We start from the raw sequence: 27910 nt of genomic DNA, 5'->3' as shown, positions 1-27910 counted from the left end.
ACCCAATATTGAGCCCTGCGGGACCCCAAATAGTATTTTAGATCTGTTGGAAGAACAACCATTTATATATACATATTGTTCTCTGTTGGCGAGATAGTTTGTGAACCATTTCAGGGCAGAATCGTTCACTCCATATCTCTCTAGCTTAGCGATGAGGATCTTATGGTCGACAGTATCAAATGCTTTGCTTAAATCTAGAAAGACACCAAGAGCGAATTTCTTATTGTCAAGAGCCGTTGAGATGTGGTTGGCAAGCTGAAGCAGTGCATGCTCAGTAGAAAACTTTTTGCGGAAACCGTATTGATGTTTATAGAGAATATTGTTTGTTTCTAGGTGCTTTGCCAATCTTGAGTAAACCAGTTTTTCTAGAATCTTGGAGAAGCAAGGAAGTACGGATATAGGTCGATAATTACCATATTCATTAGTCTCACCAGCTTTGAAGATAGGAATGACTTTAGCAATTTTTAATTCTTGGGGTACAATGCCAAATTTTAAAGATAAGGAGAAAAAGTGTGTTAGTGGAATTATTATTGAATGAATAATTTTCTTAATAAGTATGCTTCTGATCTCATCATGGCCAGGGGCCGAGTTTTTCAAGCTCATGACGATGTTGTAAACTTCCTCAACACTAGGAGGGTCAAGAATGGAGAGTGAAGGAAACTGCCCTTTAATAAGGCAACAGGGGCTTGTATCAGAGGTTGAGAAGCTAGATGCCAAGGTAGCGCCAACATTTACAAAGAAATCATTGAAACCATTAGAAATATCTATTGGGTTTGAATGAGCTCTATTCTTCCCCAGCATCTCATTTGGGGTCGATGTTTTTGATTTCTTGCGATGTAATAAATGGTTGATAAGATTCCACGTTGTTTTGATGTCACCGGAGGCTTGTGTAAATTTATCAGCATAGTAAGTTTGTTTGGTTTTCCTTAGTAAAGCTGTAAATCTGTTTTTATATTTCTTGTATGTTTCTATATTTATAGGGATGGGATTTGCAATAGATTTTCTATATAGTTTATTTTTTTTACGTGAAGATTTTTTTAGTTCATCCGTTATCCATGGTTTCCCCTTAGAGTTATTTTTACGACTAGAAGTTAAAGGAAAGGAGAACTCTAATGCATTTGTGAGTATTGTTAGAAGGGAGTGATAGGCTTTGTTGACATCTTGCAACAGGATAACCTCATCCCATGACACAGAGCTGATGATAGATATAAAAGATACCATGTTTTTCTCAGTAAATTTGCGGAATTTCATTTGATCTCCAATATGATCTTTGATTTCAGGACTACTATCATTGTGGATGAGATGGAAGACAGGTAGATGGTCGGATACATCACAGATCAAAAGGCCAGATGTTATCTTGTAGTCTAGAGAATTAAATAGGATATTGTCTATGAGAGTGGCCGTTGAGCTTGTGATCCTGGAGGGTTTGTTGATAAGAGGGAAAAAGTTTCTGGAATATAATGTATTAAGGAAGTCTGCTGTATGTGACTGCTTAGATTCAAGCAAATTAATATTATAGTCACCAAGTAAGACACATAATTTGTTTTCTTTGTTTATAATTTCTAGAGTAGAGTCGAGGGCTTCATTGAAGGTGATTTTATCAGAGTCTGGTGGTCTATATATACATCCAATTATCACATTTTTGTTGTTTATAAGTGAGCAAGAGGAGAGTTCTATAAACACAGATTCTACTACAGTCATGTCAAAATTGACACTTAAATCCTTTCTGGGAGAGAAATTTAAGTTATCAATCACATACAGTGAGACTCCTCCACCTTGCTTGTTTGGTCTACAGGAATGTATAGGAGTGTAGTGAGAGAGAGGATAGCTAGATGTATTATCAACCATCCAAGTTTCAGTAAGAGCTATTACTGAAAAAGAATGTGTTAAGGTTGATAAATAGGTTTTTAGACCATCATAATTTTTAGAGATACTCCGTACATTGAAGTGGACAGTGGAGAATACATTTGTTTGGCAGTGGCCAGGAGGAGTATTGCACAGTTTGTTAAACATATCTTCAGAAAAATATTCACATGACATTTCAACAGATTTTAAGGGAGTGTAATTTGTATCTGGGTTAAGGAAGGACTCATAGATACCAGCATTAGCATTCTCTAGGTCAAATGAATTAAATAGTAAAGAGTCAAGATTCGGTGGGACAGAAATTCCTGCATTTGTGAGAATGTCACTGGATGGCATGAAAAGTGTAGGGGAACTGTCTACCTGAGATGGATGTCCTCCCTGCCAGTCTCTGTTTGCCTTGTTGTACTTCGCTGTAATCCATTATTTTCGTCCGGAGGGTCCATAGGTACCAGTTAATGGTCATTAGTTCAGCCATTGTAAATGTTTGGTTCCCCCACCACCAGGCCACATTTCTTCAGTTCCTCCAGTTCACTCACAACGAGAGTTTTGACATCTTCTGGTGTTGCTCCGTTTGTTTTAATCCATATTTTACAGTTCCTGACCCACGTTGCGAGAATCTTGTTTTCCTTCTTCAGTTTGCGTGCGTTCCAGGCTATCTCAGCATTCTTCTTAGTGAGGTGCTCATTTAGGTAAACACCCGTTCCTTGTAGCTTCCTCCCTTGCTTCAAAAGATCCACTTTATGTTTCCTATTTGCGAACCGAATGATAATTTTCGGAGGATCCAGTGGTCGTTTTCGGTTTCTTGGGAGTGTGTGACAAGCGGCAATGATTCCTTTCTGGAGTTCCATGTGCTTACTCTCGAAAAACTGTACTACCTGATCTTCGAGCGTTGACAGCTCGTCCGATGGAGAGTCATCTGTCGAGGGATCCGAAGGACCCGCCGCCCTGGCGTAGGAGCGGTGAGATGTTTTTAGACCCGTGATTATGAGGTCTTCTTGTCGGGAGTACTGCTCCAGTGCATCTACTCTCCGTTCAAGCGACAGGATTTTCTCGTCTTTCTCCTTCGATAAGTTCTTAAGCTCCGTTAGCTCAGACGTTAGCTGGAGCAGGGTGGCTTGCTGCTCTAAAAGTGTGGTAATGTCTTGCCGTATCAGGTCAATGGATGATTTAAGTTCATCGTAACCCTCATTTTTTTTGGAGGGCGGCATAGCGTAAAGTTCGAAAAAGTTAGGCTCTATAAAGTTCAGTTATCAAAACAATTCGGTCACCCGAAGTAGTGCAAAAGTTTCCCTCGTTTGCTAACCGTTTGCTAACTTACGGCCCCCTTTTTTCCACTCTGTCAGCAGATGTGTGCAGAAACATCACCACTTGGCGTGTGCCGTGCAATGTAAGCTGAAAAGTGCTGAGCCTCAACTCATGTGGGATGCATCCACACTTGCCACATTTCTTCTCCTGTTTTTCCAGCCAATCTAATTTAACTCCTACTTTGTGTTTGGGACTAAATGAACAGCAGTTTTTTTCCTGTCAATATTTTGATTGCAATTCCCAGTTTTCACATTTTTGATCGACTTTAAGGCAAATGAATACATGTTTAATTCTCTTCATTTGACGTTTGCTTTGACCGTCATGTTTTACATGTGCCAAACTGCTGCTTGAGCTGACTTCACTCGTATCTCAAGGCATCATTGTAGTATTTGACAGAGCATTGTTGTGAGCATATTCTTGGCCCAGGTCAAAAATGAACAGTAGCCTATGTAAATGCAAAAGACGTCAACCAGCTCCTCTCAGTGAAAAGAGCTTGAGGCCCTGGATTTTTATGAAAGCCACTAGGGGGGAGGCTTCGCTGTTTTTACTGCCTGCTACTTGACGGAGCCCATACAGAGAAGGCCGCACTCTCTGCCTCAAAGGTTTTTATCTGGGGGAAAAAAAGTCACCGCTACTGCATTCCAAGCATTGAATACTTTTTATTGTAATTGGAATCATAATTGTTATGTGGCTCGCACAGAGATGTACGATATAGCCAGCAAACTTCCAGGAAGTAGCCGCATGTGTTTTACTGTCGTCTCACTGGGACACGACGAGCTTGCGTCCTCTCCACATTCAGCGGATGGAAGTCATTCAGAGGGATAACAGTGTTGAAGAGCTAAAAGGCTCTGCTAGCTTCATGCTAATTAGCATCTAAGACTAGATTGAATAGATTTAAGATGGAAAAAGCGAGAAGACTCTGCTAGCTAAGACTGGATACATGGATAGATTTAAGATGGAAAGAGTTAAAAGACTCTGCTAGCTTAATACTAATTAGCATCCAAGACTGGATAGATGGATAGATTTGGTTCAAGTTAAAATAGCATTGATTTAGCCCTTCAACATGCTCGAACAAACTGATCGAATGACATAAAGGGGACGATTTTCTCATGAACCAAAAAGCTTTGCAGCGTTCTAATCTTCTGATGTTGCTAACACTTTGTGAGACGACGTGACCTTTCCATAAAACCACCGCAGATTTTCTCATGACCAAGCAAAACAAAAGCATTCCCAGCAGTAAAAGCAGCGCCAATGCCAACTCTGAGAGATCTCTGAGACTTTCCAAAAGCTTCGAGCTTTGCGGTCTAAGAATAGCAAGAGAGATCTTATTCATCGCAACGGCGCCCACCTGCTGTCTCCCTCGAGCCAGGACTTTCCTGTGCACCCACAACAGAAGAACCAGCATCCAATATTAGAATGTCATCATCTGAGCAGCACTGGAGAGTCAAGGTACGCATCAAAGGGGCCAAAAGTCGAGGCGTGGGAATCAGGTGAGAAAAAAAAGGGTTGAATGATTAACTCTGACAGCTGAGTGATGTTATTTTAATGAATTGTCGGCATCATGGCCAGGGCTTTTCCAACATGAAAAGTATTTTAATCAATAAATGATGTTCTCTTTCCAGTACACTCGCTGTGTGTTAAGCCCGTGAATCTGTAATCAGAGCAATATGCTTCAATAAATCCTCACAAAAGTGAATTTCTTTCACGTTCGTCTGCTTTGAACGCACCACGGGATGTTGCTTTCATCCAATAGCAAATCGGATCCATTTGTTCTCCTTTCCCTTGTTCTTTTATTTGGTTGGCATTTGGAAACAGACATTTTCTATACAGGTTTATTCACTTTAGGGGAAGCCGGTTGGTTTTTGCCTCCAGCTGTACTCAACTATGACCGAGCCAAATTGAAATAGGCAATATATGCAAGGCACTTTGATCATTATTGTTTGATTTAATGTTACATAAGGTTCCTACAGGAATATGAAATGTTTCAGCCAAAAAGTAACTGAGCCAGCATGGTGCACGTGTAAATAAATGGTCAGAATGGTAACACCTCAGCTGTCGCAATTTGAGCCAGGAAAAAACCCTGCCCATGGACAATTTAGTCTTCAATGAACCAAACGTATGATTCGAAATGTGGGAGGAAACACGGAGAAACACACATTTTACACAGGGAGGCCGTAGCCGAGATTCATTCTCAGAACCTCAGAACTGTGAGGCGCACGTGGTAACCACGAGAGCTAGCGCGGCAAATGACACCAAACAATAGTGAAGCTTTTTATCAAGGTATCAAAGTAAAATTCTTTCTTCCAAAGTTTCCAGAGAATACTCATATTTACTCTCAGAACTCTTGATTCGATGCCAAATTGTCTTCAAAGCTAATCAAGCTTTATTACTGAGAGCGTACATACAAGAGTCACTACTACATGGAAGTTTGTGTGTTTCTTGACACGTCATTCTCTTGAGAAAATGAAGATCAGCACTGAAATCCTGTCAAAGAAAAAAAGCAGTGAAATCCTGCAAAGAGGTCCCGCAAAGGGGAAACGGTGTCCCGAGAGCGTTCTCGCGGATGGGCTGCAGTGACACTCTGTGGTCAAAAGCTGTAATTGAACCCACCATTGAGGTCTTTGAGGGTCAGAGGGCAGTCAAAAAGACTGGCTGAAAGGTCAAGAGATTAAAAATCATCTATTTTCATTCATCATTCAATTATTAATCATTCAATTAGTAATCATAATTTTCTGAGTGGGGACTTGTATAATTGTTGTAATAGGTGCTAGAATGAGTCCTTTCATTTACCCAAAAATGGCTGCTTCTAACTACAATGGCCTTTGAATCACAATTGTTTTTTTGTTTTTTTTAAATAAGTCAGCCCTTTAAAAGAGAAACCGCTGTGGGGGGAAGTGTCTGTCTGAGTTGTTCCTGTTTCTTGAGCAGAAGTCTAACTGGTCCATTCTCTCTGTGACTCTGCTGTCATCAGGTTCCACAAGCAAAGCTACCACCTGGCTCCTGTCTGTCAAGATGTGGCTAGTGTGCTGCAAATCTCACACAAGCGCTCCACGGTCCTCCACAAGTACCCTTCGACCTATGAACTCTGTGAACGCCCAGCCTTGGTGCTCATATTGCACTTTACCAAAACCACCACACTAAGGTGGGGCCAATGGAAAATCTCGAACCACCTTTGCTCATTTTTAAAGAACAGAAATCACTAGTTAATCCCAGAACATGTTTTTAATCGGATAAAATAGTTTTCTATAATATTGTACTTTAAAAAAAAAAAAACTAAGTATATATATATATATATATATATATATATATATATATATTAGGCCATAGAGGTGAGTTCCAGTTCAAATTGTTTTTCGGTTTTATCATGACTGCTGACTTTTTGGGTAAACGCAACGAGAATGTTACGGCGTCATTTCCGGAGCGACCCGACCGCACATCACGTGACATACGAACGCAGCCTTGAAACTGTCCGGAAATGACGTCACGGCTCCGCCATATTGACGCTACCTGCGGATTCGGACAACACTGGTGTCACTAGTTTGTTATTCACCTTATTTGACTAAATGGGCGCCTATTACTGCGCCATATGTAGGCAAACGGCGTTCAACGGGAAAGGACATATCTTCGGGAAACACCACCAAAGCAGACTTAGGCTTGTGTTAATGAAATTCATTGAAAAGGTGAGTAATTAATGTCGTGGAAATGAACGCCCCTTCAACAAGACCGATTGTAATGGGAAGGGAACAAAACGATGTTTGCATTTTGTCACTATGTTAAGAATGACGGATTTTATGACATTTTAAAGGCTTCGGAAAGACCAAGAGTCAAAATGTGAAATATTCAGTTGTTTCTAACGTTACAAAGGCGCTGTTCCTCATGTCTTCCAGGTAAAAGAAGCACGGCGCACACTTAACAAACCCGAAGTTGACAAATTTGAGAGCGCTCAACACGAGAAAACCTTTTGGTGTTACTGCTGCGGGCGGGAAGTGGAACGAAATGTCACTGACGGCAACATGACCGTCCGACACGGAGGATTGTTGGAGCACATGGCCACGTGAGTGACATTTTTGTCGTAAAGGTTCAAAGTTAGCTGTTAGCTGACCTATTAAATGGATCCGATTTCAGGCCAGAACACAGAAAGAGTACCCACAAGTTCTGGTGGGAAAACAAGGCAGACCCCAAGTTAAAAGACAAAGTCATCATCACGCAGGAAGAGACTCAACGGTGAGCTTGGCCAACTTTGCAGAAACATGAAGACAGATGTTGGACTTTTGCAACCGTTCTCACAGTTACCAGTAAAAATGATCTTTCCTGTAGGTTCAAAGCTGAAGTGGCCAAAGTGTTGGAAACATTTGTGGAGAAGGAGGATGAATTCATCAAACAGGTAATACTACTTTTTATCCGGTCTCACTTGGTCTGAGGCCAGTTCTCAGAAAGTATGGTTCTGCTCAGGGCTGCCATTTGTGTCCCAGTCTGACAGTCAAGACTTTTTTCTTTTTTAAATCAATCACCAGATATGACTGTTTACAATATTGCATATATATATATTTTTTTTTAGCTGGTTTTGGTCACGTCCAGTTCTGGGCTCAGATATTACAAGACTGGACCACGTTGTCCGAGTACCGCCCCTTACTTTTATTGACTAAATCCATATTGATTCAACCACAACTTCCAGATTTCAAATTAGCTGTTCTGTTTGTCGTCCTCAGCAAGCCGAGTTGATCCGGGCCCAGGAGAAAGGGCGCCAAGAGCTCCTCGAGTCTCGTCTAGAGGTTTGTTTCCAAGGATGCAGTGGCGGTATCCATAACCGTGGCCTTGACTGTCAACTGTCGTAGTGTTCAGGCGCGTAGCAGATAAGTAGAGTAGATAATAGCTAGACTGGCAACTACAAAAGAAAGTGAGCAAAAAATCAAGAAAATCGGTCTTTGGAAATAATTGCCAAATCGGAGAACACTTGTTTGTGAGACTTCCTCTGTGAACCACTGTTGGCTTTTCCTGAATCAAAATCAGCATGAAGCAGCGCCAGAGTCAAGCAACGGACCAAACGCAGCAGAAACTGTCACAGGGGCCGGTGTCAGGTAACGGCGTATCCCTCAAATGTCTTCAAGTGTCTTTTAATACGGTTTGGGCTCATCTTCTTACCTGGGGGTGCGAAATAGCTTTCGGGGGATGACGACGTGGGGAGCCCGCCAGCGCACGGCGAGAAGCCTCGTCGATTCGACGCTCAACGCGCAGGAGCGGGGCCTGACTTTTATTGGTCATCAGGTAGATGAAATGCCTTCCGGCCCATCACGCACATACATGCCATTCATTCACTAATGTCGTTTTTTCTGTCATAGGATTCGTCAAACAGTGGAAATGTACACACAGGTACAGAAAAGAACTGCAGCCATAAGGAACGAAGCAAATTTAGACATACTTTGGCTTACAAGTGCTTTGGGTCCGATTTTTCAAGATCAAGATGATCTATTTAAAAAAAAAAAAAAAAAAAAAAGGCGGGGGGGGGGGGGGTTCTTTCTACGTGTTGATGGATGTCATTCTGCCTGTACTTGTAATATCGCTAACTCTCTTTGTGCATTACAGGTGCCGTGCCTCCTTGGCTCCAGAATGATGATCCGCTCGAGGGGACGTCTTCAAACACGGCACCTCCCGAGATTGGCCCGTCGGCCCAGGAGTTCCTCAGGCAGAGTAGCGTGTTTTTTTGGTTTTAATTTGGGGGTTGCCTTCAGCCTTGGCAATGTTTTTGATGCTGCTCGCTGGGAGGACGTTAAGTGTTGGAAGGTCTCACGGGAAATCTATTTTTCTCAGAGGAGCAAGAGAAGCTGAGGAAGCTCCCCCCAAACCGAGTCGGGGCCAACTTTGACCATAGCTCACACACGGACGCCAACTGGTTGCCCTCCTTCGGCCGCGTGTGGAACAGCGGCAGACGTTGGCAGTCCAGGTGAGACTTCGGCACGCTGTGCTTCAGCCAGAGACGAACTTTAGTATCTCTTCTAATGTCCGGGTTGGACGTGTATCATTTTTGAACAGGCACCAGTTCAGACAGGAGGAAGGCCAGAAGAATAAAGCAAAGAGGAAAATGAAGCAAGGTGGGGAAAGGTCTAAGAAAGCAAAGATGACAGCAAATGACTAATATCTGAGTTGGTGGACCGAGGTTGCGTCCTCGGTTTACGACAGAGTTCCAATTCCTGTCGTAATCTGAAAGCAGCATTCAAGTCTATTATGGTGAATATTTGTTTGAGAGAAACACCTACGCGATAAAGTAAAAAAATAAATAAAATTGAAAAACTGTAAATATGAAGATAACCAAGCGTTTTCTTGAGTGAGTGATGGCTGATTATTCTGCCTTTGTACATACAATACTAACCCCCCCCTCAAATATATAGGTATAACATTTCCGACAAGTTAATTCATATTGTAAAATAAGACCCATTCAAACACCCTCTTGAACTCGCCCCTATATGGAATTGTATTCCCACTGAATGGAACGGTTCCACTCCTTGAATCTCATCACATAGCGAGATATGCATCCAATTGTCTTTTATTGGAGAGACGACAATTCAAATGTATCCGCTTAATGTCCTTCAAAATGAGCCAACTAACACATTTAGCTGGCAATCAAGTCTCAAGTGCCTCCTCAAGAGAACTCTGGGCCGCGTGCACTCTCCTCCTGTGGATGCTCAAGTTGCTGTTGGCACGGAACCTTTGCCCGCACACGTGGCACGAGTATGGCTTCTCTCCCGTATGCACCATCACATGCCTTTTCAGCACGGACAGGTCGCTGAAACCTCTTCCGCACGTGTTGCAGAGGAACGGCTTCTCCCCGGTGCGGACCATGATGTGTCTCTTGAGGATGGACAGCTCCGTGAAGCTCTTCCCGCACGTGTCGCAGGGGTACGCCTTCTCGCCCGTGATGACTTTGTGTGTGTTTCTGAGCTGCTTCCCGCACGTTTTACAGTCCGTGTGGATCATCATGTGTCTTTTTAGGTTGGACGTCTAGTTGAATCCTTTGCCGCACGTCTTGCAAAAGAACGGCTTCCCTCCCGTGTGGGTTTGTGCATTGATTATTTGAAGACTTATGTTTTTGGCGAGATAAAATGTCCTCAAATTTACTGTGGCTTCGTATTCGCTGTTTTGTTAACATAACAGCAGATGGCGCCATACACTGCACTTTTAAAGTTAAGAACTCGTTGAGGGCGTTAGTCAAAATGAAATTGATGGTTTTCTGCTCCCTGTGCTCGAACAGGCATAAATCTGGGCTTTATTTTTGTGTTTTCTTTTAGACAAATGTATAATTTTACCTGAAGAAAAAAAATATCTAAAATTGAATTTTATTGCTCGATGTTTTGTATACGTTTGTAAGTACAACTATAAGTGAACCAACAATACCTTACGATGCATCCATCCATTTATTGTACCGCAATACACATAATTAGGCATGCAATTGGACCTCTGCTCTTATCGTTTTGTGTCATTCATTTGAGGTTCTGAAAATAGGAGTGTATCATTATATCTGCACAGTACAAAACAAATAGGTCTTCTACAATAATCAACCAGTCTAGAGTGCACTCGCACGCCCTTATGTTATCTGCACGTCTTTTCCACTGCACCGTTCGTTATCAGCTTGGTAAGGTGCAGTGCACACTACAGCTGCGAATGGGGATATAACGTCTATTTTTAGCTCAGTGACAACATGGCTATGGTCTGCTATTCAGTCCAAAATGAGGAAAGGAAGAGCGTCACCACCTTCCTGTGACGAAGGATTTAATGATGACGTAGGTCTTTTGACCGCATCTTAAAATCAGACCTGTTCAAATGTGACGCTTCACGTTTTACCAAAACGCGGATGATTATTCTTCTGTCATATCTTTTGTTGCTCTTCATGGATTTTATTGACCACCGATACGATGAAGCGAAGACTTGAGGCTGGGACGCGAGAACAAACGCACGTGTACTGGGCGGTTCTTTAGTGAATCAAAGGTCCAATCACAGAGCAGTGTTTCTGAATAAATCTGCATATCTTGAACCAGGCGTGCACCCGAAATCTGATTGGCTACGAGGGCTAGAACTAACCAATCGAGTAAATGACAAGCGCTCAGCTGGCAGTGAAGCCCCGCCTTTTATGTATTAAGTAGTAAACCCCGGAAACGTCGTCGTTTAAAGGCACAGGGGAGAGACAACTCAGAGGGAGGCAAAAGGTTGGAACAACGAAAACAGCTACGAGCGCTCGAAAAGCACACAGCACAAGAGAAGACCAGTATCGTGCTAGAAAAGAGTCGGACACAGACCCGAACATCCTCCCGAGAAAGTGAGAAGACTCATATTTCGGGCATTTGAGGGTCATTTTCTATCTTGTAACTCGATTTTGGCCTTGTACGGTTCTCGAACCTACCTGGATTCCGTCAAAGCGAGCAAAACGACAAAAATCTATCCAAAGGGCCAAACGACACGTCAGTGAAGGTCGCCAGGCTGTGATTTTCCTTTCCGAGTGGACATTTATCTCGGTAAGAACCTTTATGAATTTTTTTCACCAGCTCATTGCCTCATCTTTGTGTGTGTGTGTGCCAACTTTAAGTATAGCATTGTGTGGTGGAAACAGACTGGCGTTCTTGGATGGTTGGGTTTTTTTTGGGGGGGGGGTGTTCTTGACATGCTGCTCATCGGTTTGCCATGTACATGGTCGATGAATTGATATGTTAAGTATAAGAATGCCTGGAATCCAGCCTGAACCAGTTGATGGCCCTGACAGCCGCTTGCTGGGCGGAGGGGGCGTTCCCCTGCTTTGTCTGCCTCACTGTGAGCAGTCTGCGGTGGATTGGGATCATAATCCCACTGTATTCAACATTTGGTTCCAACTGCACATATGGAATTTACATCAAACAGTGCAGGCACCTGCTATTTTTACACATTTTCTTTACTAAGACGGATGGACGGATGGATGGATGGATGGATGGATGGATGGATGGATGGATGGATGGATGGATGGATGGATGGATGGATGGATGGATGGAGCAATGATCCCTGGCATAGACCTCAGTGGGTAGATTGATAGTGATGAGGATATTGCACATGGGGATTACATGCAGTGCTCTGATGCATTGGTGCAATAGAGTCTCGGTGGTGATATAATGCTCACATGCTCTGTGGGGTCATCCCTTGTCCTGACAAGCAGGGCATGATGGCATTGACGGCTCAGCGCCGTGCCACTCACCTCTCTGCATCGAGACATACAATGCACACACATTCACCAAGTGGGCGGATTTCATCTGCGAGTCGACATCTTTTCCACCCTCCCTTCTTTCTTCCTTTAAAGCCCCCTCCCCACCTTTCTGTCTGGCAGAAACCAGTGGGCTTTGTCCTCAGCTGAGTGTGACGTCATGGGCGTCTTAGCCATCAGCCTGAAGGCGAGGTAAATGTTCCTCAGCAGGGTTAAGGGGCTTCTGGCCTGCGGACATATATGTATTTAGTAAGCTTGTTCAAAGAAGAGTCCATTGTTACATCCACTTGTCCTGTCACCTCATTATGCTGGAGGCTGTGGTTAAAAAAAAAAAAAAAAAAAAAGGAGGGGTAGACCCTGGACTGAGACCACATTGACCATCTTTGACTCACATTCACACCTGTGGAAAACTTAGGACCCTTTTGTGGCAGGAGGTGGAGAAAACCCAGAGTAGCACATAAAGACTATGCAACATGAAGATTCAAACCCTCAACCTCAGCTTTGAGGTTGATGCTTACAAAAAAAAAAGTCTTAACCATCAGGATCTCGTTTACGCATTCCCGCACATCGTGAGCCACGTGAAACTGATTACCAGGCAAGCTTGTTCCGGGTCCTCTGGCTCTCTATGAAGGCAAAGGACGCCTTGCCCGCAAAGAAGCTGCGGCGGCACGTTCATCCACGTGCACGTCAGATGCGCTCTCTGCTGAGGGCCGTTATTCGTCAACGGTACAGAACACACTGGTAGCAACGAATGTACAACTTATTGCATGTGTGGAATTCTATTCAATCTCTCTGTGACGATGAGGGTTTGTCGTCGTCCGATTTGATATTCGAGATTATACGGGTCAACGCTGCCGTGGAGATTTATTGATCCCCTCAGAATGTGTATGAAAGAGAGCGATGTGTGCGCATTGTACTTGTGCTGTAATTAGTGTTTTAATACCTCAGACAATAAAGACATATTGATCTCTAAAGGGTCATTGTAACGCTTAGAGAAGGGAATGTCTAGCCTGTGACTTTTCCTCTATCACTCACGAGTCTTTGTTGATCAATGGATTGATTTCACTCCAATGCCATTTTGCCTACCGCTAGAATTGGCTTGCTTGCGTCGACTGTAAAATGGTCAAACCAGCAAAAGCAACCAATGTTAAACATCGGCTGCAATTTCCAGCATATGATATGCATTGAGGGTTTTGAATTTTGGGTCAAAATTTGGAATGGCTGTTCAGCCATTTCATGGCTAGGTGGCTGCCCATGGCTGCCAATGGGCCTGTATTTTTTATTTTTTTTTGATGATGATGATGATAGGAGTAGCATGAATTCTGAAGTGCTTGGGGTAATATTTTCTGCTCATATTCAGCCAAATGCTTTTGGATGGCGCTTCACAGTGCAGATGGACAACGACCCAAAGTAAATGGTACCGGTTCCTTGCTGTTTTCAGTCAGTCCTATTCATTTGGAGCGATGGTTTCCAAGAAGCCTCCACTCAACCGTTTCTCCTCATCAATCATCCTTTACTTTGACTTGATAAATCCTGATACTGATGCCTATGACCTTAAAACTGTGTCACGGTAACAAAATAGCCGCCTAGATCACAGATTAACAACGCCCATCCAATCTCCCTAGATGGATTTTGTTCTCCATTGTCACCCAACGCGAAACGTGTTGGTGGAGATGAAAATCTATGCATTATATAGGTCACCGTGGAGCTTATCGAGCTTCGACCTGTTCGCTCTAGCCCACTCCCACTCATCCTGTGCCTTATTCACAGTCCTCCATCTTGGTTGGATGTCACGAAGCACTTTTTGAGTATTTTCAATCATCTTTTTAAACTGCTCTTAACATGAAAGGGGAAGTTTTACAAGAAGATGTTGTACGTGCCCGCATTAGTCTCAAGCCGGCATTCTGATTACTATTGCATTGGTGGAATATGAGCAATGCAGCTAAATTCACCCAATCGCAGATGGCGGCCATTTTGCCACTTACTGTCTGAAAATGAGATCAGAGTTATCAGGGCTCTGGTTTCAACCAATCACGGTGAGCTGTGATTGGTTGTGACCTGTGACCTGGCAACTGATGTCATTTTCAAAATGGCCGCCCCCCGAGGTGGCTTCAAAACAGGTGGAATTTGCCTGTTGAATTCGTATTGCACAAACGAAACGTGAATGAGAATACCGCCTTTTGACAACATGAAATGCTCTGAAAAAAATTCTTCTTTAGACTAAGATGAGTCCTGCCATTGCTCAATGAATCCTTTTGTCGACAAGGTCTAACCAAAGCTCTTGTCCAAACCAAACGGTGTTGGTGTATGCGGGTTTCTTTTCCACACTTAAAGCCAAAGTGAAGTGAGTTCTGCGTCGAAAAAAAAAAGAAAAGCTCAGCCTCAAAGCTGTTTGTTTATCTTGAGGGAATATCTCCGGCCATTATTTGTAGTCGCTGTATTAGTGTATTTTTGTATAAATGTTTGTATTTGTGTCCTTTGCCGGTCCGTCACCATTTGGATTCTGGAAGCAACTCGGCTGCGACGTTGCTCTCTGAACTGCTGCTATTTATCAGTTCTTGGCAGGTTCCTTTGCATTTTTTGGGAACAACAACCAAGGGACATCTGCATTTTGAATCAAATCTTTTCGTCGGACAATTATGGATTGTCATACATAACCATGACTTTAAAAAACGCATTTGTATTCTTTTTCTTGCAACAGTAAGTTAGAAAAAGGTTTGGGTACTATCTGTTTGTATAAATGTACCTTTTAATGTCCAGTACTGTGAATTCTTATTGAATAGTTGGCTTGATGGCTTTAAGACACCCAGTTTCAGTCACACGAGCGACCAGATGTGCTCTCGCTAACTTGTCCTCGGTTCATTTTCGTAGCTCCAAGGCACAAAACAAAGCTGCAAGTCCAGCAACATTAAATCTTCCAAGTGCTGCTTAAGGACTGTGGTTGTTTTTGTGTGTTGCACTGATCTCAGGATTAACCCTTGCATGGCCTCTCCCTGCACTTCCCCTCCTCCCCCCACCCCCATGTGTCTCCCATTGTTTGTTCGCATTCAGATTACAGAGGCTATGAAGTTGTTTTATCAATAATTCTCTTTGTTTCGTAACCTTCAGTTTTGAGTGATAATCATGTTTGGAAATAATATTTACAAACGTTATCTTCTCACCTGCCACCACCATACAGCACTTGTATCTCAAGTTTGCGTTAGCAAGAGAAAGCAGAAAACAAATGGGCCAACTCTTATCTCGCAAGACTTTCAAATGGGCTTACTCGTATCTCAAGACCCAGCTGGAGTCGCTTGATTCTCCATCTCTGTGAGAAGTGAGTCAACACAACAACTGACACTCTATCGCAACTTTTCTGGTGAATGTGACTCATTTCTCACCCTGTGACCCGTCCGTGTCCACGCCACTGAAGAAAGTTCATTTTTAAACACTTGATTAGTGAGTGAGCCACAAATAAACGTTGGCAGAAGATTTAAGGGCCTAAAAAGGGTGAAGAGGCGGCTTTATTTTCTGTCCTTTATGCATATTTTCCGTGGAACATTCCATCCTCTGAACTGGGCCGGCCTGTCACTAAAAATTCTGGGTGCCACACTCCTTCCTCCCTATCGCAGCGTTTCCTCCCTTGACTGCTGCATATCAGTCATGTGGGTTTGTTTTTCTTCTCCGCTCTTGTTTTTTCTGCCTCACATTTCTTTTGTAATGTGAGCAAGTATTTGAACTATTTGTCTCCTGTGGGTGGAAGAATTTCATTGTGGAACTGGATCTGTTCCGAGGAATAATGGGATTTAATTTGTTTCGGGTCAAACTGTGGGCATCGCTTATTCTTGTCCAGGTTATGGTTTAACGAATGATAAAGATGTGTAAGAACTTATTACTTGGCCCGTCTTTGGCTAGCTAGCTAGCGAGCTAGCCCCCTTCATCGGTTACTAATGAGTGACAGACAACTTGCATAAAGACATCGCTTTTTAACATTCCTATCAAACAAGAAGTTGACAACAGTTTAAAAAAAAAAAACAATAACAATGTGGATGCGGTGACAAAAATACTGATGAGTCTTGTTTTAGATCTCACTGGTGGGCCTACTGTTTAACTGTGTGCACTGCCAATGTTTGTTTGTTGAGAAAGGGCAAGCCCGCTCGCTGTAAAGGACCTTCACCACAGTCCAATTATAAGCGCGTGGTCCAAATAATAGCTTTTGGTTTTCATGTTTGTTTACTAAGGGCTTTCGAATTTCACTCGTTTGCGGTGGGAGTAGATGAACTCATTCACTGCCATTGACTCATATCGACGTCAAAGGTCTATTAACTGGGCTGGCATTTCACGCGATGTTGTTTTTTTTGTTACATGTAGAATCTTTGCTGTGTTCAGCACGAGAAATAAAAGCACTTAAAGATTCAGCCGGGGACGCGACACGGCCATTTTCTGGGACAATACAATCCATGCTAATGCTACGTAAACCTGTGTGGTTCCCACTTTGTGAGCTTCTGCATCCACACCCAGCTGCTCAAACATGCCACAGAGACTTCAAATCACCCAACTGTGACAGAGGACTCAAGAATATGAAAAACAAAACAGTGTGGGTGGGGCACAACCTGGAATTGAACTTGTGGGGGTATCACTCCAAAACAATTGAGCATTGTACCCAAACATATTGCTAACGCTATGACGTAACAATATTGATGCTACACTAGCGCTGGCTCTGTCAAGATAATGACACCTAATCTTACATTTGAGAGCTATTTCTACATAGTTGACCGTAAAACCAAATTGCTTCTGATTCATTAGTCGTGGAAAGGTCCAAACATTGCAGAGTTCCTGCAGTCGACCGGATGCCTTTGGCTGCTTCAACATGCAAACACTCCCAACCTTTAAGCTCATAAATAAGAACACATGCCTGTATACACTTAAAAAGTGAACGGGAGGTCCATGCCTCTTCAACTATAACAACAAGCAACCAGTGCAACTACCCCCTCCCAACCTCTTCACATACACCCTCCCTCGACTTTGCTTCTTCCGCCCCTTGTCTGAGCTTGTCATTCTGCCTTAAATTTCAATGAAATGATCTTTATTAAGAAAAAGAACGATGCTAAGAAAATGAAAACAAATTGCCATGCGCCCTCTGGGCCTTCCATACATGCTTGCAATGGAATGTCGGTGTTGTTTTCAATGCTTGCTGACTTCTCGGCTGCACTCAGCCTGCAGGGGAGGGGTTGGCTTCATGTACATGACGCGCCTCTTTTCACCATATATGGATGGATGGATGGCAACGTGTGCTCTTTAAAGGACACAAGATATGAGCTGGTGGGTGGAAATGCAAATGTGTCTCATGCAACAAATTGCAATTCCTTTTCTTGGCCAGGCAGTTTAGTGACAGTACACGTGACCAACGAAGCAGATTGTTGAAACGGGACGAGAAGGCGAGTCGATGAAGGGAGTTAAAAGTCTGTCAGTCGCACGGCGCTATCAATAGCTTGCGCAGGCTCACATGTCAACACCAGCACGCGTCTGATAACAATCCACAAGTTTGCTAAATAAAGATAAAGCGCAAGCGGGCAATGTCTGTTTGCGTCTGTAACAAAGTCGTGCGGTGCGCCGTTGCTTTTCATGACAGCTTCGGGCATGTTTGTTTCTTAATCTCCACCCACCGGCAGCGCCGTGCGGTTGCTTCGAAATAGTTCTTGCCTCGTCAACAACGTAGCACGCAGATGGCACAATGCGCACGTACGTCCCCTGCCTGCACGCTGCTCCTGGTGCTCAGCTGCTCAACTTTCTCCTTTGCCGCAGCAGATAAGCTCTCAGCTGGTACACGCCGGACGGAGGCAGGCGCCGTGCACCTCACATGCGAAACTCACGTATGTCATGGAGGGGAGAAAGTATTGATTGTGGAATTTGCGCGAAACTGCCTTTTTCATTTTGATTGTCTGTGTGAACGGGGATAAACAATTGGAGACTACATGTAGTTGTTCACTTTAAGGGTGCCCTTTTTCTACTTTAACATAAAACAAGCATGAGCAGGTGGGCGGAGCTTCAGGTGCCCCCCCCCCCCCGACCTGACCTATCAGAATGCCGACTACTCGAGCTGGCCCACCTTTTCTCTGGCCAATCAGCTGATAGCATAGCACCAACCCCCCCCCCCCCCCCCCATAGTCTGCGTATGTCCTCTCTTGCTGAGTGAGCAAAGCAGGCCTCGCTCTGCTAACAGCTGAGAGGAAGGAAGGAAGGAAGGAAGGAAGGAAGGAAGGAAGGAAGGAAGGAAGGAAGGAAGGAAGGAAGGAAGGAAGGAAGGAAGGAAGGAAGGAAGGAAGGAAACAGTCAGAGTGCAATCCTGAGAGACGCTTTTAAAGGAGCTGCTGAGGGCAGTATGCAAGGACGAGATGAGGGGGTGAGGACGAGAGGACCAAGCATGTGAGGGGGCTTTTGTGCGCGAGATGGTGCGCAGAGGCACCAATGAGAGAAAGGCAGAGGCAAGGGGGGGTGAGAGAGAGAGAGAGACTGTGTGGGGGGGGGCTGAGAGTTGTTGATGATGGCTTTAAGTTTTGTGTGTGTGTGTTACTCAGGGAGGAAAACCAAGGCTCAAAACAAGCAAGCAAGGCGACTCTCAACACTTGTGGAGGAAGTTGAGCCAAGAGGGACAAGACGACCTGGAATACAGCCACATCCCACTAAAGAGAGGAAACCGACCAGAAACTTCGAGGGTGAGCGTCACAAGTTCTCCCGACGTCAACATTGCTAAACTGGCAGCCTGTTAATTGGCATCATGTAGCTCGCTCGACTCTCCTAAAATGGCCACACGACAGACAGGGACTGAGCCGGCCGGGTCAAATGGCCTTCTCGGCAACTATTTCCTCACTGAGCCAGTTTCGCCGGCCGGCCAGCTTTTGTTTGCATGTGGGTCGCCGCCGCCGCCGCCGCGTCCCTCAGAGCTTGACAAGTTTTCAGTCACTCTCGCTCCTTTCTTTTTCATCCATAAACACGCGCAGCCAGCTGTCATTCCATCCCCTTGTCCACGAGGTGACGTCAGATTTCCAAACCGTACACGGTTCCTGCAATCTAATCGCCGGCTCGATGGCTAAACTCAGACAACAGTCTCCTCTCGTGTTACGTTTAAAGGTATGCGCAAGTTAAAGATCTATTTGGGAAGCTGACTGTGGACTTGCCCTACTGATGCAATCACACCTCCGCTTGGTGAAACTGTGCAGTGAGGACACCCAAAAAACAAAATGGTGGGACTCCAGTCAAAGTGTGTTTGTTTAGTAGGGATGTAACAAAAAATGACTGTGACCTTTGACCCACTCCTCTCCTCCATACATCTTCCTGGTCACTTAGCATAGCTGCTAAAATCAAGTTTCTCTACCGGAAAGCCTTTTTTTTGCCACAATCAACCAAAACATCTGCACTGGTCGGCGTTTTATCTCATGGGTCTAAAAAGTATTTCTAGGGAGTGCGTCAAGTCCTCTTGTCCAAATCCCCAAGGTGGCTCTTCCAATCATATAATTGTGAAATGACCACCTTTTGGTTTTGTAGCCTTGATTCCTCATGAGAAGCAGAGCGTTGGGATTTTTTTCAGTCGTTTCTGCGTCAACTGTTTTTTAATTTTTTTATTTCAGTCATAATTCACTCCATTTTCAACCACTCCTATTGTGCTTCCCCTTCCTTTGCGGTTGCCAAAAAACAAAGTGAGCCACCACCCGTGTGACTTATTAACAATAAGTCTGCCAGATAGTGTTTTCTAGCTCATGTCCCATCCCATATTCAAAGAGTCCAATTCGATCAGCGTTGCATTTCTGGGGCTATAATGCAAGTTTTATTTAGAATTTGAGTTTTGAACCAAGTGACAATTTTGCCTCCGGTGTTTTGTTTCCTTCTCAGCTGGCGGGCCAAAAGGCGACAGCTGCCCAAGTGGCTTCTTTATCAAGTTTAAAATAGGGTCAGAAATCAAGTGGGACCCAGCACCGACCGAACCTTTGGGTGCTCCGATGAGCTCCGACACAGACCGACGACTATAAATACTCTTGCTTGTCTATCGCTCGCCTTGAACGTGACAAAACGTGGTGATTCACCTGCTACTACTGTATGTTTGCCAGACATTTTCATCCCTTTGAGGAATTCACATTTACACCTTTTGACAGCAAATTGGGATCTATTAACTTCTTCTGTATTGCTCCTATCTTTCATCTTTGTGGCATTTTTTTCCATCAAGATGGTTGGACATCCACAATGTCTGTTGACATATTTGACTACATACCAAATTCATGACAGTTGCTATTTTACTCACGTTTGTAAATATTTTCTTGGCACAGCATCTTTCCAAAACAAAGTCCCAGTCCTGGTCCCAAATGCCCCCCTCCAACACCTCCACTACTCCCTCTGCTTTTCTTCTTCCTCTTTGTGGGCAAGTACAAAGGAACCGTTATCCTTGGGCTACTTGTTGCCAGGGCAACATTTCACTGCGACATCCCCCCAGTACATTCCCAAGTTCTGGTCCAAGTGGGTCAGGCATGCCTCGCTAGGCTTCTATCTCCCTTTAGCAGCACAGATCACTTTTCATCAGATGCTCTTCTTGTTTTGGAACATTCTAATGCAGCAGTTGAAATGTAATCTGACCAAGCAAAATATGATCATTTCTACGTTGGTGCTTTTTGTGTCTTCAGGTATTCCGGGTGTTATGACCCCGTCATGATGTCAGAGTTCTTCTGCAAAGCACGCCCAGGTGACAAAGGCGGCCGCGTGTGGCTGTCGGCCAATCACAGATGGAGTCCCACTAGAGTCACCTCTGGTTCAGAAGGACCTTCGCTCGGGAGCCTGACACAACACTGACGTGTCACTTTGGTAGGTGCGCAAGTCGAGATGATTGAGAAACATCCGGAAAGAAATGTGCACTGTTTGGTGGCAAGGCATTTGTTGCGGTCGATGCTTCTGCTTCTGCTTCTTCTCCTGTAGACTCATTTCTAAACTTGGAAATGTCTTCCCTTGGCAGATGCTTTGGTGGTAGACATGTTGCTTTTGTAGAGCCTTTTCTTTCCCGGACAGACACAACTTCCAGATGCTGTGTGTCTGCGTCGGCCCAATTACAGAAGGACAGGCACAGAGGTGAGTTGAACTTTGAGAGGAGCCAATGTACTCTAAATCCAATCACTTGAGCCCCCAAATATATCGATACTATTTGAGTCGATATTACTACCGTTGATACTATTTTAATCTAAAATGAAAAACAACGACGTATATGCAAAATAACAATGATGGCTGTTTCGTTAGCAAAATCTATGCAGCTTGCATCATCACGTCCTGTATTGTGCTCTTCTTTTGAAGGCCAAGCTTTGAGATCATTCCCAGAATAATGCTTTGCTTTAATATTTATGCCATTTTCTTCAGGGGCTGTGCGACTCATCTCGCTGATTCACGCTGGGTGACAGTCACCAAACAGGAAGTGTAGGAGTTCCCAGTTCTGTGGAACCTCCTTTCCTGGCTTGCGAGGGAGGACCCTTCTGTCATCTTGCAAGCTAGGCAATCATGCGGCACATTCATGTGGAGCTTTCTCACAAAAAAGCTCAACTGGAGCTTCCAGCCCAGGAGGGGGACCTGCCTCCTCCCACGGCACCTGCACTGGGCCCGGACTCTGCCGCCGTCAGACCGGGGGCTGCCCGGCACTTTGACCAAGAGGATTTGCGCCATCAAAAGGTCTATCAACTCTCCATTTTCTCACAGTTAGGTGGTTTTGCTACCTCCACTGAGTCCCACAGTGATAGCCAACCCAGGCCTGTTCGTTTGGGCGTGAAAAGAGGGCTGGAGGAGCCTCCGTTGACTCACAAGCGCCCCCATGTGGCGGATTGCCCTGACATCGATGGACTCGAGGGAGGAGTGCTGTGTGGGCCGGCTCCGATGCCAGCGGTGTTGATGGGGCTAGTGAAGAGCTCCGGTGGTTGTGGTTCGCTCTATTCTTGCGCACAAACGGAGCACAGAGACTCTGAGGGCGGGGGGTTGCCCAGATCCCCCCCGCTGTCCCCGAGCCACAACCCCTCCCGTCGTCCGGCTCAGCACAATCACGACAGGCCCGTTCCCGACGTGTTCTCTCCCCTCTCGCCAAAATCCCCCCCAATGTGCGACCCTTCTCTGGGAAGCTCAGCCAGACCCGAAGCGCCAAACGGGGGCGGGCGCGCACCCGCTTATTCCGTCGGAAGCCCCGCAAATGAGAGTTGTGGCAATGGCGCGGCCGGAGGCCAGCCCAGCCCTCATTTGTACGACACGCCCGCATACGAGCCCGCCAGTCCCGCCAGCCCCCCGGGCCCCTTCTCTCCCCCGCACCACACAGAACTCCAAGAACCAGGAGAGGCCACGCAATGGGACGTGGGGCTGGAATCTTCCCCACCTGAGAGGAGTGCCACCCAGACTGCTGCTTCTTCCTCAAACGGGCTGCTGGCTTCGTGGGAAAAGACCCCCGGCGCCAACGGACACCGTTTGTCAGCGGCGGGCCACTGGCCGGCCAAGAAGAGGTTGCTGTCGCCCAGCGAAACGGCCGAGTCGTGCTCGGAGGACGAGGGCCCGTCCACCTCCAAGAGGAGCAGGCTTTCCTTGCTGGCTCCGGGGCTGGGATCGTGCCGTAGCACTGACGCTAAAGCTGCCCCGTACTGGAACCACCTTCTTCCTTCTAAGGTCAGCGGACACTCCGACACGCACGTTTTGCTAGAGGCGGGATTTGGAATTTCTATATTTTCCATCAAATGGAAATATCTGTCATTCCGTTTCTTATCTGAGAGGTCACTTTTAATCGAGTAGAACTTTATATCACAGGCGTCAAACTCGAGGCCCAGAGGCCAGGTGATTTTAAATGAATTTAGTCCATTAATTATTTTATTGTATTTTCTAGGGGGGGGGGGGGGGACAATAAGCAAACGTGAAAGATTACCACGCCTGTCCGGAACAACACGAGTATCTCCAGAACGAAGCCGAACGGCGGCATGTTGGGCGATCATTGTTCCGGCTCGAGTGGGCGTACAGAAAGACAAACAATGGCACGTGCACATGCATCCTCTCGCGCAACAGTTCTGGAAGTGAACACAAGGAAGACCAGAAAGAGCTTTGAATGGAGGCTGCGGCTAGTGGGGTGATGGGATGACAATAGACTTCTAGAAGTAAAGGCCAGGGGCAAAGCTGCCTGCAGATAGGTTAAAAGTGATGACATCGTCGTCGTCGTCATCGTCGGCCGTTTGGATCTTTGACTTTGAATACTCACGATGCGCTGGCGAAACGAAGTGACGAGGCCACGATGACAAAGAGCGGCCATCGGGAGGAGAAGGAGCCGACGGCTGGCCAGGGGCGGGGTCACCTGACGAGCGGGTGACCTTAACGATGAATGGCCTTGTGGTAAGCCTTTGTTAATGTTACGCGGCCAGTCAGGAAGAGAGCTCAATGACTGTTACAAGGTACTGGCACAGGATAACGTTGTTAACTTTGCATGGACAAGCTTCTGTTCACATGAGGTACACTGAGATTCGATAGTCCTCTTTCTACTAAATGAAGTACAGCAGAGACAAATGGAACAGTCAATTACGCTCATCCCTCTCGCACTTTTTGTTGCTTTGCTGCATTGCTATATATATATCGATTTATTTTTTATTGTATTTATATTGCATTTTGGACTCTGTCATGAGATTTTTGCTGTGATTATTTTTTCCAAGCGGACTGAGCCAGGAACAAAGTGCATATAGGAAGCCAAAGTGCAATGTACCGATTGCCAAAGTATAGCAGCAGGCTTCAGTAACACAAGCGCACGTCTACGGTTAAGTTAGCCAAATTAAGATAGCTGAATTAAGGTGCGAATTAGAAAATGGTTCAAATCTTTATTGAACTAACTGTAACAAAACAGTGAAGAACATTGGCGACTCTCACTCAACGCACAAAGTGACTAACGGTTTAGCCGGCCGGCTAACAGCTAGCCAAATCTACAGTGTCCTGTGAATTTGACATCTGTGATGTACATCCAGTATATTAGGAAGGTTGATGCAATACACCCGTTTCTTTCAAATGTATATTTTCCAAAAAGAGCCCAATTTGGTCAGTTTGTGTTGAGTTGAATTGCCTGAGTAACAGACAATTTTTTAAATTTTTTTATTGATCTTTCGAGCAGTCACACAACGATTGCAACAATTACCAAAACTGTAACCATTTTTGCTTTTAGTGTGCCACAGACTGTACGAGGTCAGGGAGACGACTGAAAAGCAGTCCGCGTGTAAAAAGGTCAGTCCGCGCAAATGTACAAACTCATTGAGAGCCAGCAATTGAATAGGAGTGAAGTGGAGATTGTTTGCGCCGCTACTTAGTGTTTGTGTGCTCGTTTTCAGCCGCCAGTTACGCAGCGGTCGACATGCGGACAGCAGAACCTTGGCCCGTTCCAGCTGGCCCTCTTCTTCCATCAGCAGATCACTTTTAGGAAACTTTGAGGTATTAAGAAGAAGAAGAAAAAAAAATCGGAGCCTTTGATAAGGTCACGGCGGCTGTGACCACGTTCCTTCTCTTGTCTAGGAGTCAATGCTAAAGGGACGCTTCTCGCCATCGGGCCGCATCGAAGGCTTCACGGCGGAGATCGGCGCCAGCGGCTCCTACTGCCCGCAGCACGTCACGTTGCCCGTGCAGGTTACGTACTACGACATCTCCGAGCACAGCGCCCCCTCGCCCTTCCTGGTCAGTGGTTAAGTGTGTTCCTTGTGTGCTCTTATTTATCGCATAAGAAAAAGAATTAGGTGAGATCATGCGAGATGATTCTTTAAGCTTTTATCTGTTCCTAGGATAGATCTTTGGAATTAGAAGCCCACAGCCTCTGTTACTTTTATTTGTTCTGTTTTTTTTGGTGTAATTTTATTTTAGACCACTAGATGGCAGCACACTACTTTTTGTTTTTCCCTTCGGCGTGTTTGTGTAATTGTATTTTAGACCACTAGATGGCAGCAGACTCGTTTATTTGGAAAAAGTATTTTACCCAGTCTATTTTTTGCCAACTGATGTTGGTTCTAAGATGGTAAATTAGGTTTATTAGTTTGAGGAAAACTGGATTTGTTTACCATAAACACACATTCTACTCCTTTTAACTATATTAATGACAAATGGCGCAAAAGTTTGGCATCAACAAAAATAAATAAACAAATTTGTAAAGGAGCAAATTTACTGATTGCACATGTGCGAGTAGATGATAGATTTACTTGCTCTGTCTCAAATTTCACCATTTCGGGGCAGTCTGGAGCCTGTGGACACATGCTGATGTTGGCAGCTAAAATATCTGCGTAGTGCCGCACAGTGGGACATGTGCTGAACATGTTTGCCCTACAGTTGCGATGTTCTGCCTTGCAATCTTGGCCCGGGGCCTTCTGTGTACAATTTGCATGTCACTCCTCGTAGCAAAAGGAGTCCGAAGCGTTGCGGAAAATGAATGCTAAATTGTTTTTGTGTGTCACAATGATCGATGGGCTCGCTGGTTGTGTGTCACAGGGTTTGATATCCCTGGAGAAGCTTGGAAAGAAAGGCTACAGCATACCCAAAGCAGGGACCATTCAAGTGGTAAGATCTTTATCCACACAAAACACATGAAAAAAAACAATTTCAAGTACTTGAATGAATGGACCTAGATCAGTGATTTCCAACTATGCGATTTTTTTTTTTTGGGTCAGTTAGCAGCTTGTGCATTATGATTAATTAAGTTCCTTGGCCATCAGGGGGCAGTATAATAGTCATGCTAACACTAACAAAGACTTTTACTACCACTGTGACTCAGTGGGATGCAGTCATTCATGTTAGTTGTCTCGTTGTGTGTATATTTATATATATATGTCCATGAGTATTGTTAAATTGTCTGTCCACATGATCTGCTGCACCTATTTTGTTCAAATAGCCATTGCTTCAAGCGCGATAACAACCGCCACTTGATGCTATTTCTTAACGCCTTGATGGCAGTTTGCATTTTTGGTTAGCATGAAGCCAACCTATTCTAAGGCAAGGCAGTGTGGTTGTTTTCAAAGCACAGCATGCGTTTCTCTTTGTGTTGTGTTTTATTGGACAGTTAACTTCAGCAGAATTAGGTCGAAGCCTAAAACCTGAACCCGCTGTGTGATTATCTTCCCTCCCCTCCAGACCTTATTTAATCCCAACAAAACTGTGGTAAAGATGTTCCTGGTGACGTACAACTTTGACGACATGCCTACCAATCACATGACCTTCCTGCGCCATCGCATCTTCCTGATGCCCGTCGAGGAGGACGGAGACGGGAAGAAACAGGGCTCGGCAGGGAGCGTGCCGCTAGACTGCAGGAAGATTCTCTGCTACCTGATACATCTCAGGTAGGAGTGGAGCGTTCACCTTAAAAAAATGGACACATTGTTCAATTCAATTCCATCCCATCATTTGGATTGTAAATCTCTTAATACAAAAGGTTTTTTTTTTTTTAGATTCCACAGCTCCAAATCTGGGAAGATCTACTTGCACAACGATATCCGGCTGCTATTCTCCCGCAAGCCCGTGGAAGTGGACACGGGGATCCCTTACGAGCTGAAATCTTTCACCGAGGTGCCAAGTAACCCCAAATACTCCCCCCGCGTGTGACCTGACTGTGCTTCCTAAAGAAGAGGGAGCCAAAGAGACTGCATTTTACAAGGACGGACGGACGGACCGGATGAGGAAAGCCAAAATGCCGACAGGGCTCGCTCTTGATCCAACATGGGTCAAAAGTCTGTACAAAGAAATGCACAAACACTGACACACCGCTGACTGAATACGGACTTCACACATCTGGAGGTGACTCACGTTTAACTTGCATGCCTTGTGACTTCAACACCTGAGTTTTCCTCGAGTGCCGTACGTATCACGCTGTCCTTCACTCTGGCTGCACGCGGAACTTCAAAAGTGTGATTTTATTACAATGGAAACACACGTTGTGGTCGACCGACACGAAAGAAGACCTCAACGTTATTTGACGATTCAAGCCAAGATGGCCGTCCCTTGTGGTGACGACGACAACAAAAAGGTAAAAAACCCAAATCAACTTCCTGTTATGTAGCCAGACTGAGGGACAATGTGCTATTTCTTTTGTAAAGATTTTATTTTTTTAGATTCTGTTCAAAGCAATCTGATGCCAGAGCAGAATGAAAATATGTGTAGTATTTTTTAATTTATGGATTTTTTGTTTTTCGCAAATGTCTTAAGAAGCAATATGCTGCACAAAAGTAGAGTGTGTCCTTTAAGCCAGACGACCTTTCTCTCTCTGAAAGGGGATGGGATTTGAGGGAGGGAGGGAGGGAGGAAGGAAATAGGAGGGGTGGGGGGGTATTTAAATCCAGGGGGGGAAAGTATATGTACATATAAATAAAATTTTCAGCTGGCAAGAAAAACCCGTTCGTTGAGCCTGTTCTTTTTAGAAATGCAGCGGTACCTTAAAAGATTGCTTCCAAGTAGCCCTCAATGGCCTGGCCCGTGGCCGACACGAGGAGATGCGCTTGGGCGCGGGGCCGGGGTGTTCCCGACGACTTGGCTCTGAAGTAGGGG

At 44.9% G+C, this 27910-nt stretch overlaps 2 protein-coding genes and 1 long non-coding RNA gene across 12 annotated transcripts; all 3 read left to right on the top strand.

Annotated features, from left to right (window-relative positions):
- The first annotated feature begins 4143 nt into the window (after nt 1–4143).
- On the top strand, nt 4144–6309 carry LOC119126717. The gene is made up of 2 exons (XR_005098690.1): nt 4144–4658; nt 6140–6309. It is a non-coding gene; the product is annotated as an uncharacterized LOC119126717 (long non-coding RNA).
- Nucleotides 6310–6487: 178 nt separating this feature from the next.
- Nucleotides 6488–9469, top strand: cenatac (centrosomal AT-AC splicing factor). Its single transcript, XM_037258007.1, has 11 exons — nt 6488–6848; nt 7056–7222; nt 7294–7392; nt 7486–7552; nt 7878–7940; nt 8179–8246; nt 8328–8433; nt 8508–8538; nt 8752–8856; nt 8977–9109; nt 9199–9469. The coding sequence occupies exons 1-11, from the start codon at nt 6732–6734 to the stop codon at nt 9299–9301; spliced, it is 1059 nt and encodes a 352-aa protein (XP_037113902.1). The 5' UTR covers nt 6488–6731; the 3' UTR covers nt 9302–9469.
- Nucleotides 9470–11327: 1858 nt separating this feature from the next.
- Nucleotides 11328–27496, top strand: LOC119126664 (protein FAM214B). 10 transcript variants are annotated; one of them, XM_037257948.1, is made up of 12 exons: nt 11328–11476; nt 11577–11672; nt 18943–19080; nt 21037–21214; nt 21363–21475; nt 21758–23035; nt 24561–24619; nt 24724–24823; nt 24905–25063; nt 25865–25933; nt 26504–26709; nt 26818–27496. In XM_037257948.1, the coding sequence occupies exons 6-12, from the start codon at nt 21896–21898 to the stop codon at nt 26969–26971; spliced, it is 1887 nt and encodes a 628-aa protein (XP_037113843.1). In that variant the 5' UTR covers nt 11328–11476; nt 11577–11672; nt 18943–19080; nt 21037–21214; nt 21363–21475; nt 21758–21895; the 3' UTR covers nt 26972–27496. The 10 variants fall into 10 exon arrangements, with proteins under 10 accessions (XP_037113843.1, XP_037113841.1, XP_037113848.1 ...); XM_037257946.1 differs by adding an exon at nt 17817–17819 and having other exon boundaries at nt 11328–11672; XM_037257953.1 differs by lacking the exon at nt 18943–19080.
- Nucleotides 27497–27910: the final 414 nt, after the last annotated feature.

This window comes from Syngnathus acus, chromosome 9 (genome assembly GCF_901709675.1).
Source record: "Syngnathus acus chromosome 9, fSynAcu1.2, whole genome shotgun sequence".
Classification (NCBI taxonomy): Eukaryota; Metazoa; Chordata; class Actinopteri; order Syngnathiformes; family Syngnathidae; genus Syngnathus; species Syngnathus acus.
The sequence above is the reverse complement of the archived record's forward strand: the minus strand, read 5'-3'. Positions and strand labels throughout refer to the sequence as shown.

Excerpts from the sequence above, each read along its gene's own strand:
- cenatac (XM_037258007.1), top strand. The coding sequence starts at position 6,732 with ATGGGCGCCTATTACTGCGCCATATGTAGGCAAACGGCGTTCAACGGG. Across the intron at positions 7,941-8,178 it reads TCCTCGAGTCTCGTCTAGAG|CATGAAGCAGCGCCAGAGTC; the intron begins GTTTGTTTCCAA and ends AATCAAAATCAG. Across the intron at positions 9,110-9,198 it reads GGCAGACGTTGGCAGTCCAG|GCACCAGTTCAGACAGGAGG; the intron begins GTGAGACTTCGG and ends ATTTTTGAACAG.
- LOC119126664 (XM_037257953.1), top strand. The coding sequence starts at position 21,896 with ATGCGGCACATTCATGTGGAGCTTTCTCACAAAAAAGCTCAACTGGAG. Across the intron at positions 23,036-24,560 it reads ACCACCTTCTTCCTTCTAAG|TGTGCCACAGACTGTACGAG; the intron begins GTCAGCGGACAC and ends TTTTGCTTTTAG. Across the intron at positions 24,620-24,723 it reads AGCAGTCCGCGTGTAAAAAG|CCGCCAGTTACGCAGCGGTC; the intron begins GTCAGTCCGCGC and ends GCTCGTTTTCAG.